Here is a 20,012-nt window from a genome sequence, read left to right on the forward strand (position 1 = left end):
TGATTAACATAACAATAAAAAACTAAAGAAAAAACAGATATGCAAATCTCCCTTTAAGCAGGTATTAAATAAAGGATTTTTTTTTTTTTTTTTTAATTTCAGATCACTTGGATGTAGAAGTACTCTTGTTTTTGTTATTTCAGCTCATGGTACAAAAAACTTCTGTTACCCAAACAGAGAATCACACAGTGTAGCCTATTTACCACCCAGGCTGTAAAGGTTCTGCCTACTTCCCAGGTTGACAAAATTTCAAAGTAAGACCAAAAACTAAGTGAGCTACAATAGTCCGTTTTCTCCCTTCTACTCAATATTAAAACAATGAAAAAATAATGCCTGTCCTATTGATACATTTTTTTAACCAAGACTGTCTTTTTTAGCTTTAATTGCTGGACCTGAGAAAATTGAGTCTTCATGAAATAGTACTGCTAATTCATAAAATCCATGCCTATTAGTATTTATTTAAATTATAAATGATCTTGCCAATACAGTCTACTTTATTTTTTAATTTTCCTTTTCATTCTTTGGTCTTCAAAAACCGTCCATGGGTTTTTGAATAGTTTTTGTTTTTATCATGGCCACCATGATTAGCTCTTTTTCTTTACCAAAACTTTAAATGAGGGGCGCCTGGGTGGCTCAGTTGGCTAAGCGACCGACTCCTGATTATGACTCAGGTCATGATCTGAGTTCCTGGGATCAAGCCCAGTGTCAGGCTCTGCGCTCAGCAGGGAGTCTACTTGAGGATTCTCTCTCCCTCTCCCTCTGCCCCTCCACTCCCCACGCCCCCCCAACCCCACTCATGCATGCTCTGTCTTTCTCTCTCTCTACAATAAATAAATAAATGTTAACAAAATAAAACTTTAAATGAAAACGTGCTTCCTGTAGTTATTCAGCCTAAACATAATGGGGAGTTTTGCTTGTACCCTGACACCATCAAAGCCCCCTACCTCCTCCCACCAGGTAAAAGCCCCATCTAAACCGGAATACTCCCATCCTGATTCAGGTCCCAAAACAACTTCTCCTTCACTAGTAAATAACCACAATGACAATTTCCTAAGAGCTTCCATTGTTTTGTCACTTCAAGAAAGACACAGATTGTGTGATTCAATTGATGCACGAGGAAGCTAGAAGGTGTACTTGGTGAACTGGTATTGGGAGAGCTTGTTAATTCAAACAAACCCCCACATCCATGCTTGCCAAAGCAAGGCTGGCAGTCCACTGCTCCAGGGATCCTGAAGGGTAAAAGTCCCCAACCATGCAAGTGTTTCCTTCAGTTTGCATCAGGAAGTGCCAGGCAACAAAGTTACTAAATTTGGAAAGCATAAACCCAAAATCAGCTTGTTAATAGAACTTCCTGCGGCCTCTCATGCAGACTTTACTAAGAGGTCTGTCACATGATACTTGGCAATGTTGCAAAGTTTGGAACACACATATCCATGGGTAATTGAGATTCCAGTCATCTTCCAGGAGAATATTTTATTATTACTGAATCCTCGCTGTTGTTCTGAGTTGGTCATGATTTTCAGTGACTGAAGGTCATGACTTTAAATTGAAAATTAATGTTGATTTTATGTCCTCATCATCAGTTTAGATTGTTATGAACTGTTTGGGTAATCCCAGGTTGTGTCATGATGTATATTTGCATCACTGACATTCCTAGACATAAGCTTCCAATAATTTCACAAGTAAACGGCACACATACATTACAGTTCATATATGAGTTATCCATACCTTTTTTCTAAAATAGATATATCTATTCCACAATTTTTCCTATACAGCACCACTTTATTGTTATTATTTTTTTCTACCTAAAACTAACTTAGGGTGAGATCATGAAGCCACAGAGTCATTTAAATGTGCCATAATCAGAGTGGTTGAAATTCAGCCACGAATTACAGCATAGATGGATGGGAAAATATTCCAAACAGTATTACCCATCAAGGATCAGCACCCTAGAGAGGGCGAAGTGCTAGATTCTGGATTCCAGGAATCCTCTACTCATTCCTACTCTATTCTGGTCAAGAAGCTTAACCATCCGAGGGGGGCGCCTGGGGGGCTCAGTCGTTGGGCGTCTGCCTTCGGCTCAGGTCATGGTCCCAGGGTCCTGGGATCGAGCCCCGCGTTGGGCTACCTGCTCGGCGGATCGAGCCCCGCGTCGGGCTCCCTGCTCGGCGGGAAGCCCGCTTCTCCGGCGGATCGAGCCCCGCGTCGGGCTCCCTGCTCTGCGGGAAGCCCGCTTCTCCCTCTCCCACACTCCCCCTGCTTGTGTTCCCTCTCTCGCTGTGTCTCTCTGTCGAATAAATAAAATCTTAAAAAAAGAAGCATATCTATAAAAAAAAAAAGAAGCTTGACCATCAGTGACAGGTGTATTGCTCATCCTACTCTGATGTCTCTCCCTTCACTGAAGCTTACCCTGATTTTCCAAAGAATTCCCGCTTGCTTCCATATTGGACACCAGGCCACTGACCCTGCAGCACCATTTCCTTCCAGCAAGCAGGCCCACTCTTCACCTCCTTTCTGTCCGCCCCCATTTATCCATCCATCTCTTTTTCTTCTTCTGCCTCCATTGCCAAGTATCTGAGGAGGCAGTCCCCGCTGTCTTTGTTTCCTGGCTGTTCATGCCCTCATTGGAATCTGATCTCCGCACCCTTCTCTCAGTCTCCTTTGCTGGCTCCTCCTCTGGTAATTTCTCCTTACATGTTGATGTGCTCGAAACTCCAACCTGGTCCTTCTCTTTGTCTCACTCTGCCTGTCCTTCCTGACTGACCTTGTGCACCGCCGTGCTTTGAACTACGTAACAGACACTAAGGACTCAAAAATCTTCCTGTCGGACACCAACCTCGGCCCTTTACTCTAGAATCGCATTGGCAGCTGCATACTGATCATGTGTAGCTAAATATCCACCTAGCTCTAAGTCTTATAAACACCACCACGGGATGCAAATCCAACTGAGAAACACTCATGCCCGAAGAGCCATGAAAGTAAGGCAAGTATGGGAAAGCAGGAAAAGCATAAAACTCAGTCAGAAATCCTGGGCTCCAATCTTGGCTGTGTCATTTTTAGCAAATAGGGTAGAATCTTTACCTCTCTGAATCTTTTTCTTTTTCCATCTGTTGACTTGTGGCTAAAAAATTTTTGAAGATTTATTTTGTGAGGGATTAAATCAGATAATGTATGTAAAGATGCAATATAAGCTGTTCACTGACACTCAAATGTCTGATATACTATTATTTGAAATGTATTGGACAAGTAGGAATACTCATTTAAAATGAGACAAAATGTTAAAAAATAAATGAGACAAAATGTGAAACCACCAGGGATGCAAATATCAAATTAATCTGACTTGGTACGCTAAATAAATATTGACTGCCTGGTATCCAAACTTTAGTGTACATCTGGAATAGCTTATTAATGCCAATTCTCGGGTTGGAGTCTCAGACTCAATTGGTTGGGAAAGAGGCCAGGAATCTGCATTTTAAAATCATCCCATTTGATACAGGTGAGCCAGGCCACACTCTGAGCAAGAGTGAAATATAAGGCACTTGAGAGACAGCAGGTCCCCAAAACTCCATTCTAGTGACTTGCAAAGGCATGCAAACTAGTTCCCTATTAGGAAGCTTGTTGCTTATATTACTTATTTCATATTATAATGGATTTCAAGGCTTCCAAATTTGGGTTTTTTACACAGAGCAACCACCCATCACCTGCCCCCAATACACATACACAAATATACACATAATATATTTACAATGTGTTTCATAGCCCAATTAATGGAAAAAAATTTCCTCTTAATTATGTGAATAAATAATGATTAAAGATACAAAATAATAATTCAGACATTAATTAGGCAGTTAAAAGTTGAATATGCATTGCTATAAAATGTCAAATAATGTTTCTCTTTCTTTTTTTATATTGTTGCTTGTAGGCGGTTGTAAGGAAAAGACTACAAGCCAGAAGAAGCCTAGGGAATTGTAAGGAAGGGGCCAAATCAGAAACCAGGAAATAGCACAAGTGATTGGGTACTAGTCTTCTCAGCAGACTCACTTCACCACTTGGACAGACAAAAAGCAAGGTATTTTTAAGCTGGTGGCTCAATTAATATGTGAAATTATTTTCAGTACAACAAACAGCATTTCTAGAGATTGAGATTTTGAACTAGGGATGCATTTCAAAAATACTAATGTAGTCTTAATTTTATTTTATAGATACCACATTTAGGAATATTTAAATTTTCCATTTGGATAACAATTTCCATTTGTGTATTGTTTGTAGGCATGATGCAAGTATACATACAATACATTCAAATGTATGTGCAACATTCATATACATCATAAATGTTTATAGGTACATGTCAATATTTGGTTAAGAGAATAAATCAGGTGGGATGCCTGAGTGGCTCAGTTGGTTAAGTGTTTGCCTTTGGCTCAGGTCATGATCCCAGGGTCCTGGGATCAAGTCCTGTAACAGGCTCCTTGCTCAGGAGGAAGCCTGCTTCTCCCTCTGCCTGTAGCTCCCCCGCTTGTGCTCTCTCTCTCTCTCTGTCTCTCTGTCTCTCTGTCTCTCTGACAAATAAATAAATAAAATCTTTAAAAAAAAGAGAATAAATTAGGTGTCTCAATCTTTGCCTAAGTCAGGTAAAAGCCAAACTGTTTAGTGGCTTACTCTTTTTATCAGTAAGTTTTGTGTCTTGAATTGACAAAAGTTTGGGACATTTTATAAAGGAGGAGAATGATTTGTGCCAATATTTGTATTCTGAAGATGCAATAAATGTTTTAGGTCTTTTTAATGAATAGTCTTATATTATGAGTTAGTTCTCATTGGTATATTGGGTAAATGTGTTGTTTTTAGAACACAGTTTGTTGTTTTTTGTTTTGGTTAAACTAGTTCATGGTGAATATTTAATTTATAAAGTAGATTATAATACCAATACTACCCTTTATAACTACAGTAATAAAATATAGTGTAACTTTTCTTTTTTATTAAGAGAGATGTATGAGAGTCCATCATTTCCACAAATTAGGAGATTAGTGCAATTTGGCTGAAGTGAAGATTTTTAATTTTTTTAAATTTTGTGTTTTGAAATTTTAATTGTCCCAAAGCATCTCTAATTTTCAATGATGATGTGACATTCCTGTGGGTTATAATGTTTTATCTTTCTTTCTAGATGCACCTCTGATCTCATTCCAGGGCACATTAATTTACAAATGACCATTGATCATGATAGTTTTGGGGAAAACATGTTGGAACATTAACATGTAAATTATATTCTTTACAGGTTTATGGTGAAACATATATAAAGTTTAAAAACATGCAAGTCTTATTAGAATTCAGCTTGGACGCACTCTTACTTTGTTTCTTTGCCCTTTTATCAAGGTCTGCCAATTGAGTGTGCCAGGTTCCTCTCCCTTTCCATTCTAGGCCACTTCCAAAGCTCAGGGAAATCAAGGGGAAAATAACAACCTCAAATTTTCCATGACACTGATGGTTGGACTTCAGACACTCTCCAAAGGCCAGTGGAAAGGGAGAACACATGGAAGCAAAACAGCCAACTTTGTTTCCCATTTCTCTCAGAAGTTGATTCAGAGACTCTCCCATGATGAAATAGTGAAGGAAAAAATTAAATAAAAGCAAAAGCAAATAGAAACAACTTGCTTAGTGATGATCTGTTCTTCCTTTTCCCTATAAAAATTTGCTCTCTGGTTTCCAGTCTAGCATGTAAGCAACTTGGAAATTGCTATTCCTATCCATCCTCACAAAGCTGAAAAAAGCTGAACAAAGTAAAAACCAAAAAAACCAAAGTTTCTCCCTACATCCATCAGAGAATGGAGACCAGAGGGGAGAAGTCAGTGCCTCCAAGCTGGAGAGATGGACAGATGTATATAGAGAATTGTGATTCACTGGGGCAGAAGCTCAAGGGCAGAAACCTCCATCTGCAGTAGGAAAACTAAAACCGTAACTGACTTATTGCTGGAGGCTCAGTGTGAACAAGCTAGAACATTAGAAACTCCAGGGGATGTGGGGTGGGGGGCAGTGTTGGGAAATACCACCCATTTGTGAGTTTTACCTCCAGGAGCACTACCAGCTTCTCACAGTGAGGATCTCAGAAAAATTCCCTCATGCTTCCAACAAGAGGAGGGAAACAGAACCATCTGAAATATACCCAGAACATTCTGTTCTTTTTTAGCAAAGCTTTTCTCAGGGGAAACTATACTACCAGAATCTGACAAACTGGGGTTATACCAGAGTCTAAACTACCTGGAGGAAGAGAAATACCAACTCCAGCCCAGTCTAGTCTTCCACCTGCAGATAGAGAAATAACCAATTTAAGCCCCTTATACCTTTCCTATTCACTTAAGTGGGGGAGTAGGAATCTCAAACAACCAAGGAGCATCTGTGAAGGTCACAGCTCAGGGGCACACTAAAAGACTGAGACCTAATCATAGGACTGTACAGGGCTTCCCTTCCCCACACATACACACAACTCACTACAACATAAATAGGGTTCCTGAATAGAAGAGGCAACTGAAAAAACTGCATGTTTCAGACCTTATGTTAGAAGTATGTAAGGAAACCCAAAGACAACAGGGGAGACAAAAACAAGGACACCAGAGGAAATGACAGCCTCTAAAACCTGTAGCTACAGCAAGAGTAAACACAGACTATATCTTAGTTAGAGAAACATAAAACCTCACATTAAAGGCCTATCTATCTTAGTTTCTTTTACATCATGTCCTGCTTTCAACAAAAAATTACAAGGTATATAAAAGACAAAAAAACTGTTCGAAGAGAGAAAGCAAGCATGAGAAGCTGACTCAGATATAGAAGAGATGAGGGAAATATCAGACATGGAATTAAAATAAACTGTGATTAAACTACTCAGGGCTGTAATGGAAAAAGCAGACAATATGCAAGAGCAGATGAACATTGTGAGCAGAGAGATGGAAACGCTCAGGAAAAATCAAGAGGGAACACAAGAAATCAAAACACTGTAATATAAATGAGGAATGCCTTTGATGGGCTCATTAATCAACTGAACACGGCTACTAAAGAATCAGTAGGCTTGAAGATATGTCAATAGAAACTTCCAAAACTGAAATACAAATAGAAAAAAGAATGAGAACGAGAGAGCAGAATATCCAAGAACTGTGGGACAACTACAAAAGATGTAACATACATGTAATGGATACCAGAAAAGAACAAAGAAAGAGCAGAAGAAATATTTGAAGCAATAATGACTGATAATTGCCCCAATTTAATAATAGTGCTATGAATTGAATTGTGTTCTCTTAAAATTCATATGTTGAAGCCCTAACTCCCAGTAACTTCAGAATGAGATTGTATTTGGCGATAGGGCCTTTAGAGAGATAATTAAGGTTAAATAAGGTCATAAGGGTGAGCCCCTAATCCAAGATAACTGGTGTCTTTACAAGAAAGAGACATCAGGGATGTGTATGCACAGAGAAAAGACCATGTGAAAACACAGTGAAACAGTGGCCATCTGCAAGCCAATGAGAGAGATCTCAGGAGAAAACCACCCAAACAGCATCTTGATCATGGACTTCCAGCTTCCAGAACTATGAGAAAATAAACTTCTGGGTTTATGCTACCTAGTCTGGTCTGTTGTTACGGGAGCTCCAGCAAACTAATACAGACATCAAACCACAAATCCAGGGTGGTCAGAGAACGTCAAATATGATTAATACCAAAACCTCCCTCTCTCTCTTTCTGCCTATATCATCTATATCTATATGTATTATATTCTAAATGCAGAAAACCACAGACCAAGAGAAAACATTGAAAAAAACCAGGGTGAGGGATAGGAGGGAACACATACAGAGGACAGAGGATAAGAATTACGTTAAGTTTCTCATTAGAAACCATGCAAGCAAAAAGAAAGTGGAGTGAGATGTGTACAACATGTTGAAAGAAAAGACCACAAACCTGGAATTCTTTATTCTGCAAAATTATCTTTCAAAAGTGAAGAAGAAATAGAGATTTTCTCTGACAAATGAAAATTGAGGGAATTTGTTGTCAGTAGACCTGCCATATAAGAAATGTTAACAGAAGTTCTTCAGAGAAAAGGAAAGTGATACAGGTTGAAACTCAAATCTACGAAAGAAAGGAAGACTTTTAGAGAAGGAATCAATGAAGGTAAAACAAAATATTTCATATCTCTTATTCTTAATTGATCTAAAAGGTAATCATTTGTTCAAAATAGCAATAGCAAAAATATATTCAGTGATTATAGCTTATAATTAAGTGAAAGGAATGATAGCAGTGTTGTACGACTGGGAGCAATAAAGTGGGGATATTCTCTCATGAGGTGCTTGTATTACTCATAAAGTGTATAGGTTATCTGAAAATGGTCTTAGATTGGTTGTAAATGCATATTTAAAACTCTAGGGGTTCCTGGGTGGCTCAGTCATTAAGCGTCCGCCTTCGGCACAGGTCATGATCCCAGGGTCCTGGGATCGAGCCCCGCATCGGGCTCTCTGCTCCGCGGGAAGCCTGCTTCTCCCTCTCCCACTCCCCCTGCTTGTGTTCCCTCTCTTAAATGTCTCTCTCTGTCAAATAAATAAATAAAATCTAAAAAAACTAGGGAAATTTTTAAACAAAAAGTAGTATAATTGGGGTACCTGGGTAGCTCAGTTGTTAAGCATCTGTCTTTGGCTCAGGTCATGATCCCAGGGTCCTGGGATTAAGCCCCACATTGGGCTCCCTACTTGGGGAGAGTCTCCTTCTCCCTCTCCCTCTACTTGCTGCCCCCCGCTGTGCTCTCTCTGTCAAATAAATAAAATCTTTTAAGAAAATAAAAAAATAAAAAGTAGTATAATTGATATATTAAGAGGCACAAGAAAAGGAATCATATAAAATGCTCAATTAAAGCCAGAGAAGGTAGAAAACAGATGGAAGAAAAAAAAAAGAAACATAGAAACAGGGATATAAATAGAAAATAACTAAAAATGGGATAGATATTAATCCAACTATATTAAATCACTTTAAATGTGAATGGTCTAAATATACCAATTAAAAGACAAAGACTGAGACTAGACAAAAAATAGTACCTAACAATATACTGTCTACAAAAAAACCCACTTAAAAATAAACACCCAGATAGACTACAAATAAAGGGAAGGATAAAAATTTGCCATGTTAATACTAATAAAAATAAAACTAGAGTAGCTAAATTAGTTTCAAAGCAGGCTTCAGAAAAAATAAAAAGTATAAGAATAAACAGGGACATTATATAATGATAAAGGGGTTAATTCTTCATGAAGACATAAAAATCCATGTTTATGCACCTAACAACAGAGCATCAAAATGCTTGAGGCAAAACTGAGATACTTCAAGGATAAGTAGGCAAATAGTATTATGATTAAAGACTTCAACATGAATCTATCTGTATTTGACAGCTCCAGTGGCCAAAAAATTGGTAAAGACAAGCTGAACAGAAGAGCACCATCAATTAACTGGATCTAATTGACATTTATACAATATTCATCCAACAACAGCAGAATATGCAATCTTCTCAAGTTCCCATGGGACATGTTGCACCAAAACAGACCATGTTCTAGGCCATAAAACACATTATAATAAATTAAAAAAATAGAAATCTTACAAAGCGTGCTCTCAGACAACAGTGAAATTAAACCAGAAATCAATAACAGAAAGATCGCTATAAAGCCCTCAAATGCTTGCAATTAAACAACACACTTGTAAATAACATATTGTCAAATAAATCTTGAGACATTAAAAAAATATTTTCACTAAAGGACAATAAAAATACAAGTTATCATAATCTGTAATGCATTGAAAGCTGTGCTTAGAGGTAAATTTAAAGTATTGAATGCATATATTTAAGAAAAGATCTAAAACCAATAAACTAAACTTCCAATATAGGAAATGAAAAAAAAAAAAGAGGAAATCAAATCCAAAGCAAACAGAAGAAAAGAACTACGAAAAATTACAGCAGAAATCAATGAACTCGAAAACAGGAAACCAATAAAGAAATTCAACAAAACCAAAATCTGGTTCTTCACTCTGATGAAAAATATTGGAGAAAGAATTAAATATGGAGAGATAACCCATGTTCGTGGATAGGAAGAATCAACATTGTCAAGATGTCAATTCTTCTCAGCTTGATCTGCAATCCCAGTCAAATCCCAGTAGGTTGTTTTGTGGATAACAAAAGACTGATTCTTAAGTTTATATAAAAAGCAAAGATGCAGAATATATAGCACAAGGTGAAGTATAAGTACCAATCTGGGGGATTGACAGTACCCAATTTCAAGACCCATTATAAAGTTATAGTAATCAATACGCTATGACGTTGGTGAGGGAATAGACAAATGTATCAATGAAACAGAACAGAAAAATCAGAAATAGACCCATATAAATATAGCCAACTGTTATTTAACAAAGGAGCAAAGGCAATTCAATGGAGAAAGGGTAGTCTTTTCAATAAATTGTGCTGGAACAACTGGACATCTACTTGTAAAAGAAAATAAAAATGAAACTAGATTTAGCCCTTACAACATTCACAAGTATTAACTCAAAATGAGTCATAAACCTAAATGTAAAACACAAAACTATAAAACTCCTTAAAGATAACATAGGAGAAAATCTAGGTGACCTTGGGTTTGGCAATGACTTTTTAGATGAAACACCAAAGCACAATCTATGAAAGAAAAAAAATTGACAAGTTGGACTTCATTACAATTTAAAACTTATTTGTAAAAGACACCATTAACAGAATGAAAACAGAAGCCACAGACTAAGAGAAAATCCTTGCAAAACATATCGATGATGGACTGATATTCACAATATACTAAGAATTCTTAAAACTCACAGTAAGAAAATAACAACCCAATTAAAAGGTGAGCAAAGATCTGGACAGCACCTCAACAAAAAAGATGTACACTTGGCACATATGCACATGAAAAAATACTCAACATTGTATGTTATTGGGGAATCAAAAATTAAAACAATGAGACACGACATCTATTAGCATGGCTAAAATTCTAAATACGTGAGGAGCTCTCATTCATTGCTGGTCAGAATGCAAAATGGTACAACCACTCTGGAAAATTATTTGACTCTATTTTACAAAGCTAAATATAATCTTACCATATAATCCAGTAATCACTCTCCCAAGGATTTCTCTGAATGAGTTGAAAACTAATGCCCACACAAAAACCTGCATACTAATGTTTACAGCGGCTTTATTCATAATTACCAAATGTGGAAGCAGCCAAGATGTTCTTCAGCTGGTAAATGGATAAACAAACTGTGGTATATTCATACAATGCAATATTATTCCATGATAAAAAAGCAATGAGCTTTCCAATCAGGCAAAGACATGGAGGAACTTGAACGCATGTTACTGAGTGTCAGAAGCAATGTGAAAAGGCTGCCTACTGTATGACCCCAATTATATGACATTCTGGAAAAGGAAAAACTATGGAGACGGGAAAAAGTACAGTGCTTGCCCCGGGTTCAGGAGGGAAAATGGAGGGATGTATTCATGTATAAGAGCACAAGGAATTTTTAGGGTAGTCAAACTATTTTGTAGGACACAGTATTTGTGGGTACATGTCATTATACATTTGTCAAAACCCATGGAATGTACAATACAAAGATTAAACTCTAATGTAAACTATGGACTTTAGTTAATAATAATGCATCAATATAGGTTCATCAGTGTAACAAATGTACCACCCTAATGTAAGGTATTAATAATAGAGAAGACTGTGAGTAGGATTGAGGTAGTTTATGGGATTGTACATTCTGCTTAATTTTTTTATACCACTCCAAAAACTAGAAATTAAAAAAGAAAATCGCTTCTCTAACAGCCACTAACATCTGGCTTCAAAAATAGGTATACCAGGATAGATTCATCAAAAGTGAATGATAAAGACTGGGAGTTCTATGGAGGACTATGAAGTAGAACTGTAGAGGCTCTTAAATTAAAGCTCTTATAAAATAAACAACATATAAATTAAGTTCCAAAAAGAATGAAGCTGGGGTACCTCCCTTTCCCCTCTACAATTTCATTAATGGGATGGATTCATTGGAAAGCTTTGCAATGTTTTAGGTCAAGAAATAAACAATGCCTACTTTTTAGAAAAGTGAAGTTCTTTTATTTTCCCCAGCATCTTGAATTCTCCATTTTTAAATATCACATATTATAGAATTATCACTGCATCAATATACAATAACTTAAGGCACACTTACTTTGTCAGCCACCCAACATTTAAGACACAGTTCTGAAGCCATAATATGCTATTTGGTTTTGTTTCTGCATTTACTTCACAGTTCTTTTAAGTTCATTCATTGTACATTTGATCTCTCTAATTAATCATAAATTCCTCCCCTAAACAAGGAACTTTTGATAGAGCAATCTATCAGTGCTAACTGACCAACTTAAAATCTGTCCCTGAAGGAAAAATATATATCAAAGCCGCTGTGATTATTTATATCAGCATAAAATTAATTGCTGTGATTGCCCAACTAGAACACTTTCTTTTTGCTGGCCTCTTATTATTTCTATGAAAAGTGTATGAATTCCCTGTTTCTTTTTAATATTATTTTAGCATGGCTTTGAGAAGTGGAATTTAGTGTTCTTGGCGGGGGGAGGGCAAAAAGTCCATTCTCTCTTCATAGGCCTGAAAGTCTTCACATCATTCTGGAGGAAAGACAGACCTTTGGTTGGATATTTTCTGAGGCACACATCATCATCCTACAATTTAATGCAAAGAGCTCAATAATTTCCATTGTTAAAAGGTCTGTCTGCAACTGTCATGTGTTGGTCTCAGTTGCATTACCACTAGGATGACGTGAGTTAGGTACTTTCCTAGGGGGCAGAAGTTAAGGGAGTGCCAAAAAACTCAGCAATCAGGAAAAAAAATTTAAATACAATATTAGAAGAATAAAAATTAATCTTGAACACAAATCTTGAAAATCTTGAACAAAATATAGAAGTACTAAATAAGACAGGCTCCGACGGGGCGAGGATTTGGTGGGTGAGTCACAAATACAGAGTCAGCTCCTGTCTTTATTGGAAATCTTGATTTCTTGGGCTTCTAGTCCTATTTGAACATTGGAGACTCCACCTTCAAAAGGGGACTCTCTGAAGGCATTGAATGTGTGCTCATTTATAGAAACCTCAATGTGCAATGTGTGTGCCTAGAGCCAGCAGTAAAAATCCTGCATGGCTTCTGTTTCAGTTTGCAACACTGTTACTGTGTCTACTTCTTAAAACAGTTCTCTTGAGCTACTCCATGCTTTGTCCTCCAGCCCTCACTGGGATCCCTTTGTGCTAGATCATTCTTGATGCAGGTACACTTAGGGAAGTCCATTCCTGACTTCATTTTAATTGACTTGGATTGGAATGTTTTTTGTACTTGGGTGAAAAATACCAAAAATCTCACCTAACTTGATTTTCAAAGAATGGTGCTCATAGATATATAGCCCTGCAGTCCATACTGGCTTGTCTTAGGACCTAAACATGAGCAATGTATTCTATCCTTCTACAAGACCAAGGTAAGCATGGAAAAGTGTTTCTCCGTGTAAACTGACCTGTAAAGGTTTATGTTCTGCAGAACCTACTTGGTAAGTTCAAATTGGTGATGGAAACAGACATTGGGATCCTAATATAGTGAAAGAAAACATTCTTTAAGACTGCTTTAAGCAAAAACTCCTGTCTGCCCCCAAGTTGTCTTAGACAAGACAGCATAAGTAATCACTGTGCTTTGGGCTCCATAGCCCAACTACATCATCACAGCATCAATATCATCTTTATAAATAGGGATCCACATTTCATAACAGTGTTCTTTAAACACATGGTGGTAGGAAATTCAAAGTTGGGTAATTTGTATTGTTGCTGTCATTTATTTGTGCCTAAAAAGAAAAATTATAGAAGATGCAGCATTACCGCCTGCAGGAGTGGTACAGTATCTGAGATCATTATTATTTACTTCCTGTCTTTTTTTTCATAATCTCCTACTGAATAACTATTTTATTCTTCACTTGTATATAATCCAAGCAAGCTAGACATAAGCGGGTATATGTTTATTCAGGGGAAAAAAAAACAAATATAATAATTAAAGGCTACATCTATGGTTAGTTAACAAATTACAGGCACTCCAGCTTTGGGTATAAAATAGAAGATGACCCTCTCTGAGATGGACACAGTAAGAGTTAATGTGAAACTGAACGACATTAATCATTTTGAGATGACTGACTTTGAGGGATGTTCTGTAAATGATTTGCTGTGTAGGCCATGCCATTTCCTCAGGCTTAGCACTGGAACATCAATCTACTATGAAATGAAACATGAGCTGTTATTGTGAACACTAACATATTTGTGAAAAACACAAAAGATGTCTAGAGAAAACACTGAGAATTAAGAATTTGCTTTTCTGCAAGGAACAGAGGCACTATATCTGCCAGGCAAAGATGATGAGCACAAAACAATTTTGATTTATTGAATATGAGAGGAGCAATACCAGTTTCCTTAGGCATATTAATTTGGATTATTTAGACAATGGAAGAAAGTCAGTATTATTATTTCTGCTTGAAAAGTGAGCAGACTGGGTCTCAGAAATGTTACGTGTCTCACCCAAAGTCACACAGTTGGCATGAGGTTGTGACAGCATTTGAGGTCTGATCTGTCTGTCCCGCCAGCATGTGGGTCTTTCTCTATGAGCTCCTCCTCAGCCATCCAAGTGTTTCCTCCACTAGAATTCCATACTTTTTAGTGAGATGACTCTCAGGCAACATCCCAGGTTGGGCAAAATCTCCACAAAGTTCTCCAGTTCAGACCCCATAAATCATCAGTTGTTTTTAAAAATACCTTCTTTCTCTAAGTGCCTCAGTTTTGAAGAATGTGTGCTGAATGAATAAATCAGCATTCTCACTACTGGAATCAACTATTCTCTCTATTAGTTTACAAGTATTCTGGGGTGATTTTTTTCCCTGTTAGTTTGAATCTTTGGCGCCTGATCAATCTTGGATGAACTCTAAATTCAAGTTTCTGAAATGACAAAAATGAAGGATCGCTCCATTGGTTTTCATGGATTTTTCTACAGTCTTCTTACAAAGATGTCTCTCCAAGAACAATGCCAAAGAAAGCCAAACTGCTATAAAGCTTCTCACTGCTCTTGCATATGCTGGCCTTCTGCCTCAAATGCATTCACTGCATTGTCTCCTGACAAATTTCCCCTCCTCCTTTAAAATCCAACTTAAATGGCTCAGTTTTGTGAAATCATTCTGTGTTGCCCAGAGTAAAGCCAATCCCTCATTAATTTTAAACTTGTACATAATTTTGCACACACCACTGTTATAGTCACTCAGCACTCTACAGGAACTCCTTCTGTATCATTCTTTCTTCTCATCTAGCCTATGAGTTACCCAACCATGTGGATGAAGTCAGAGTCACCTTGTTACTCCAGCACCTGCAACAGCAGTTGGCATAGGAAAAAATCCTCAGTAAATATTCGTAGAAATGACATTTTAAAACCATCCAGTCTTTATCTTTGAAAACTGTAGCCTTCAGGAAGATGTAAAAAGATGGGTACTTTTTACGAGCCTACATCCTTAAAGGGCTTAACTAAGATCACGGTTGTTAAGTGAAGTTCATTCTAAGTTCACTAAACTTGATTTATTACAATTAAGCTTCCTATTATATCTTTTCTTTTGATTGCCTCTCTATGTTTAATATACCTTCTGCTTATAGAATGATATGGTGCCTGAAGTAACAGTGAGAAAAATGGAGCCCCAGGAAGTCAAGGGATTTATCACAAATCACAAAGCTAAGTGGGAGAGTAAAGTAGAACACTCTGGAACTCTGAGCCCCTTTGTTACTCTTTCTAGTAGACCAAGGTGCTATGGAAATAATAATAAAAACTCGTATAAGCTTGTTCAAGCTTCTTTAACCTATTCAAAAGAAACTTTTTTTTTTTTAATAATTGCATGGGGCACCATACCCTGGAAAAAGTTGCCACCAGCTTTGTGCCTAACCCTTTCCAAACAAAGCCATCCACAAATTTAATGTTAGAAATATTGGTCCCACACTGATAGCTGTGGTTTTCTTTGCAATAAAATGTGAGCATATGTTCATCTATACATACTCGCTGTCGTAATAAAACGAGGAGATATCACACTGACCATAGTCCGTGTTTTCCGGCTCCCAACAATTTGATGGCCAAAAATAGGGTGTCTGTGGAATAAAAAGAAGTGCAACCCCGGTTAAACACACACAAAATTCCTAGAGCTCTTGGTTTATGAATTGTGTTCATCTTCAGCAGTTATCCAGAATAGTCTGCTGATAATGTATGTTTTGTAATCCAGGAAAAGTACCCAAAGAGGCACTGTAGGCTTTTCTTCTACATTTACTTTGCTGAGCAATTTTCAGTCTCCAAATTGTGTTGTGCAGCACCAGCAGGTACTTAAAATATCATACATTTGCTGCAATTTTATGTCAAGTGACATAAAGGTAAAAGGTCTGACTGCATCATTCCAAAAAAAAAAAAGTGTTAACCCACAAAGACTGAAAGCAGACTATTAAATTCAGCAAGATCCCCAGATGAAATATATTTAAATATAACAAATCGTTTTCTATGATTCAAGTATCTCATTATTGCCTTCAGTAGATCCAATGCTCAACCATCAAAATTTTCCCTAAAACCTGGCAATCATTTGTCTGGCTTTGTTAATTATATAATGCTGCTGTCAACATTATCCAACTAGATTTAAACAACTCTTCTGTCTCACTTTAAAAAAATATTTCTCCATAAAAACACTTATTGCTTCAAATTTTTTAACTGCAGAAACCAGAGGTGATTTTTTTAAAAATGAATTTTACTTGATTTAATTTTAATTTTAATCAATTTTAATTGATTGATGTGATTAACAATCAACAGAAATCTCATTCTGTGAAATTCTAGAAACTGACAAAACTACAAAGAAACTGATCAGGAAAACCCTGTTATCATCAACATTTTATATGTTTTCATAGGGGTTTTCTAGCCCCACTAGATGGACATGCAAGGCTCCAGGCCGCGGATGGCCACCTGTCTACTCTTTTCAAACTTTGATGATGACTCTAGGACTCAATGAAACAAGACTGCAGACATCAAACTTGTGGGCTTACTTATATTTATTAGTCAGTTATATTAGCTACCCATGTGCAATGAGCATACTTGAGGTAATCTCTGATTAGCTGTTTGATAATTCTCCCACTGGAAGAGGGATTCTCAAGGCGTTGGGGGGGGAAGGATAATTGGGGAGAACTGTTTGAATCTCTGGGGGAGAGCATTTTCAAACTCCTCAGGACTCCAGGGATTTTGATTTACCCTCCACTCCTTCTTGGGAATTGCTGCAGGATAATAAAGAAATCTGCTGCTGTTACACATGTGAACAAAGTGACGACAAGTATTTAGGTGGGGTGGGGAGAGTTGAAACACTGGACAAAGGAAGACATCAAGGATTTCTATGGCCCCATTCTCACGTGAATCCTGCTTGACTCCTTGGGAAATAGAGCTTTGAGGGTAAAACTGGGTCAGAATCTGGGGGAACCACAGGGAACAAAGTAGTTAAAATCTTGTGGGCCACTAGTTTTGAGATACTTATCAAAAGCATTTTTCCCTTTATTCTGTGAGGGGTGTGTGTGTGTGTGTGTGTGTGTGTGTGTGTGTGTGTGTGTGTGTGTGTGTACACATACCTAACTTCTAAAATTTCTATTCTAGTCAGACTGGCCAGACTCATACTTTTTTCTCAAAGCCACAAGGAATGTTCTTAACTGCATTCTTACAATTTTTCTTTATTCTTCTATCATTTACTTTAGTGAGAATTTCCTGACTAAAAATAAAAGAATAAAGCTATTTTATGCTGTGATATTATGTGGAAATGCCTTAAACCAGCATTCCTCACAAATACTGCAAGATTTTTTCTAGGAAAAGCATTTTAATTTATAGTAAAAAAGAATTTAAAGAATAACAAATGCTTATAGTTTGTTGAAATTTAAAAATTTACTTTTAAAATTCAAGTAGACTTAGGACATTTTAATGTATGAGTTTCTCTTTTCTTTTCACAGTTGGCTTCTTTAGCTATAATAAAACTGATCCAGCCATTACTCAATAACCTTTGGCACATACACTAATGTAATGAAAGTCATGAAAAGGACCTGGAAAATCATGTCAGATCTCAATTACAGCTAGCTAACAGAGTATAATTAGACAATAGCAAGTTTACAATAAATACAGAAATCACATGATTTAAAATGTGCTCAGAAATTGAGACAAATTTACATACTGCGGCATATCAGTGAGATTAAATGAAGAGTTCTGTTTGTCTCAAACTCATGCCCTGAAGCTTCTTCAGATTCCTAATGATGGTTAGAATCTCAATCATTCACTGGAGGAACAGTAAACATGATATTGCAAGTTTCCCATTTTAATTCATGATTTTTAAAATCCTCCCAGGAAGTTGAATTTCAGCTCAATATAATAAAAAACTTTCTGCTGCTTGGAACCAACACAAAAATGGAAGCGGACACCTTGAACAATAATGTGTTTTCTATTATTAGGGCTGTTCAAATATAAACTGATTAATGCCTTCACAGACATTAAAGCAGGAATTCAATTATCCCTGACTTCTCTGGAGTGTCCTTTGTTTGTTTTTTAAATCTCGGTTTTAAGATCCTATGATTATTAGATTTACAAATATGGCACATTTAGATCCTATTTCAAATGTGAACAGGTCATTAAAATATTTAACATTAATTAATGTAATTTGAAAGACTATTTATCATCTACCTAGGCACACTAAAAACTTGCTAAACTTCTGCCCTACACCACTTGCACCCATTCCCTTGTCTTGCTCTAAAGCTCTTTAAAAACAGTCTCTACTTTCTCCAGAATATATGGTGGCCCATTCCCAGCTCTGCATATCTTTGACCTATGACGATGACTAAGACATGTAAACCTTGTCTGCCTACTAATTTCAGTCTGGGGACGACAAGTGCAGAGCTAAAGGTTGCAAATTAGGCTAACTCAAGACACCATCACAAACTCTGGGCCCATGTGTGAGCTAGTTTGCTTTAAGGAAAAATTTTAAATTAGATAATTCTCCAGAGATAAACAGACTACATCCAATGCTTCCCTCATAGATATGTTCTTTTACACAGAGATGATTTTAGGTGTAATATTGATTATGAAGATAGATAAAAGTTGTTAATTTTGTAAAAAGAAAAATCCTTTCATTCAGAATTTGTGAGATTTTTATTAGGCCTAAAGTTTACTTATAATCTCTATATGAAAAATTTTTCAAAGAAAGTAAGATTATATGGAAAATGTAATTCTGCAGAAAAGTAACTCCCTTAAAAAAATAAAAAACTGTTACAAATACATATTTTGTTTAATAATCATCACTAATAATTTTTATTTATTAAAAGTTACCTTTAGGAACATGAGTTACTTTAACTTATTAATAAGCTATTTTAAGCTACCATTACTTTAACTGTATAAAGGATAATGTTCCTTTATTTTAAAGCCTTTTAAAATTAATTAATTTAACTAATTTATGTTGCTTGAAAACTTAGGTCAATATCCTGATTCCAAGAGACTGCTTCATCTCCTAACTATTTGGTGCATAAAGTCCTGTGACTATTTGCCTTGGATAAAAAGGTCCTGAGGAAGTGGCAGTGAGAGTGTTCTAGGAAGACAAAGGTCTTTAAATGTTTTTAAAACATATTCCCTCTTTGTTTGGTTGTCCCACCAAGTTCTTTGGCACCCAAGTTATTATTTTGTCATTTATTTAGATATAGAACATCTAATGATATTTAGAACAAATGAGAAAGAATGCTTCCATATCTACAAATTTGACATTGGGGAGAATCCTCTAAAAATACATAAGAGCTAGAGTCTGAACTCTGGCATTAAATGTGCCTTAATTTTATGGGCTAGAACCCACCAGCCAGTTATTAACGAACTATATTGCCTAATGAAATGTAGCAC

General features: G+C 36.7%; 1 protein-coding gene across 6 annotated transcripts in view; it reads right to left on the reverse strand.

Annotated features, from left to right (window-relative positions):
• Positions 1-20,012, reverse strand: part of RGS7 (regulator of G protein signaling 7) — a 529,270-nt gene that overhangs the window by 92,632 nt on the left and 416,626 nt on the right. For 4 of the 6 annotated variants that reach the window (XM_088016845.1, XM_088016847.1, XM_028111741.1 and 1 more), the window contains one exon: positions 16,165-16,216. The exons of the other annotated variants lie outside the window; for them this stretch is intronic. In XM_088016845.1, the coding sequence (XP_087872971.1) occupies positions 16,165-16,216 (52 nt within the window). The remainder of the gene's footprint in view (positions 1-16,164; positions 16,217-20,012) is intronic. 6 annotated transcript variants of the gene reach the window in all.

Source organism: Eumetopias jubatus, unplaced genomic scaffold, assembly GCF_037043125.1.
Source record: "Eumetopias jubatus isolate StellerSeaLion01/CBP00866 unplaced genomic scaffold, mEumJub1_p1.0 scaffold_12, whole genome shotgun sequence".
Classification (NCBI taxonomy): domain Eukaryota; kingdom Metazoa; phylum Chordata; class Mammalia; order Carnivora; family Otariidae; genus Eumetopias; species Eumetopias jubatus.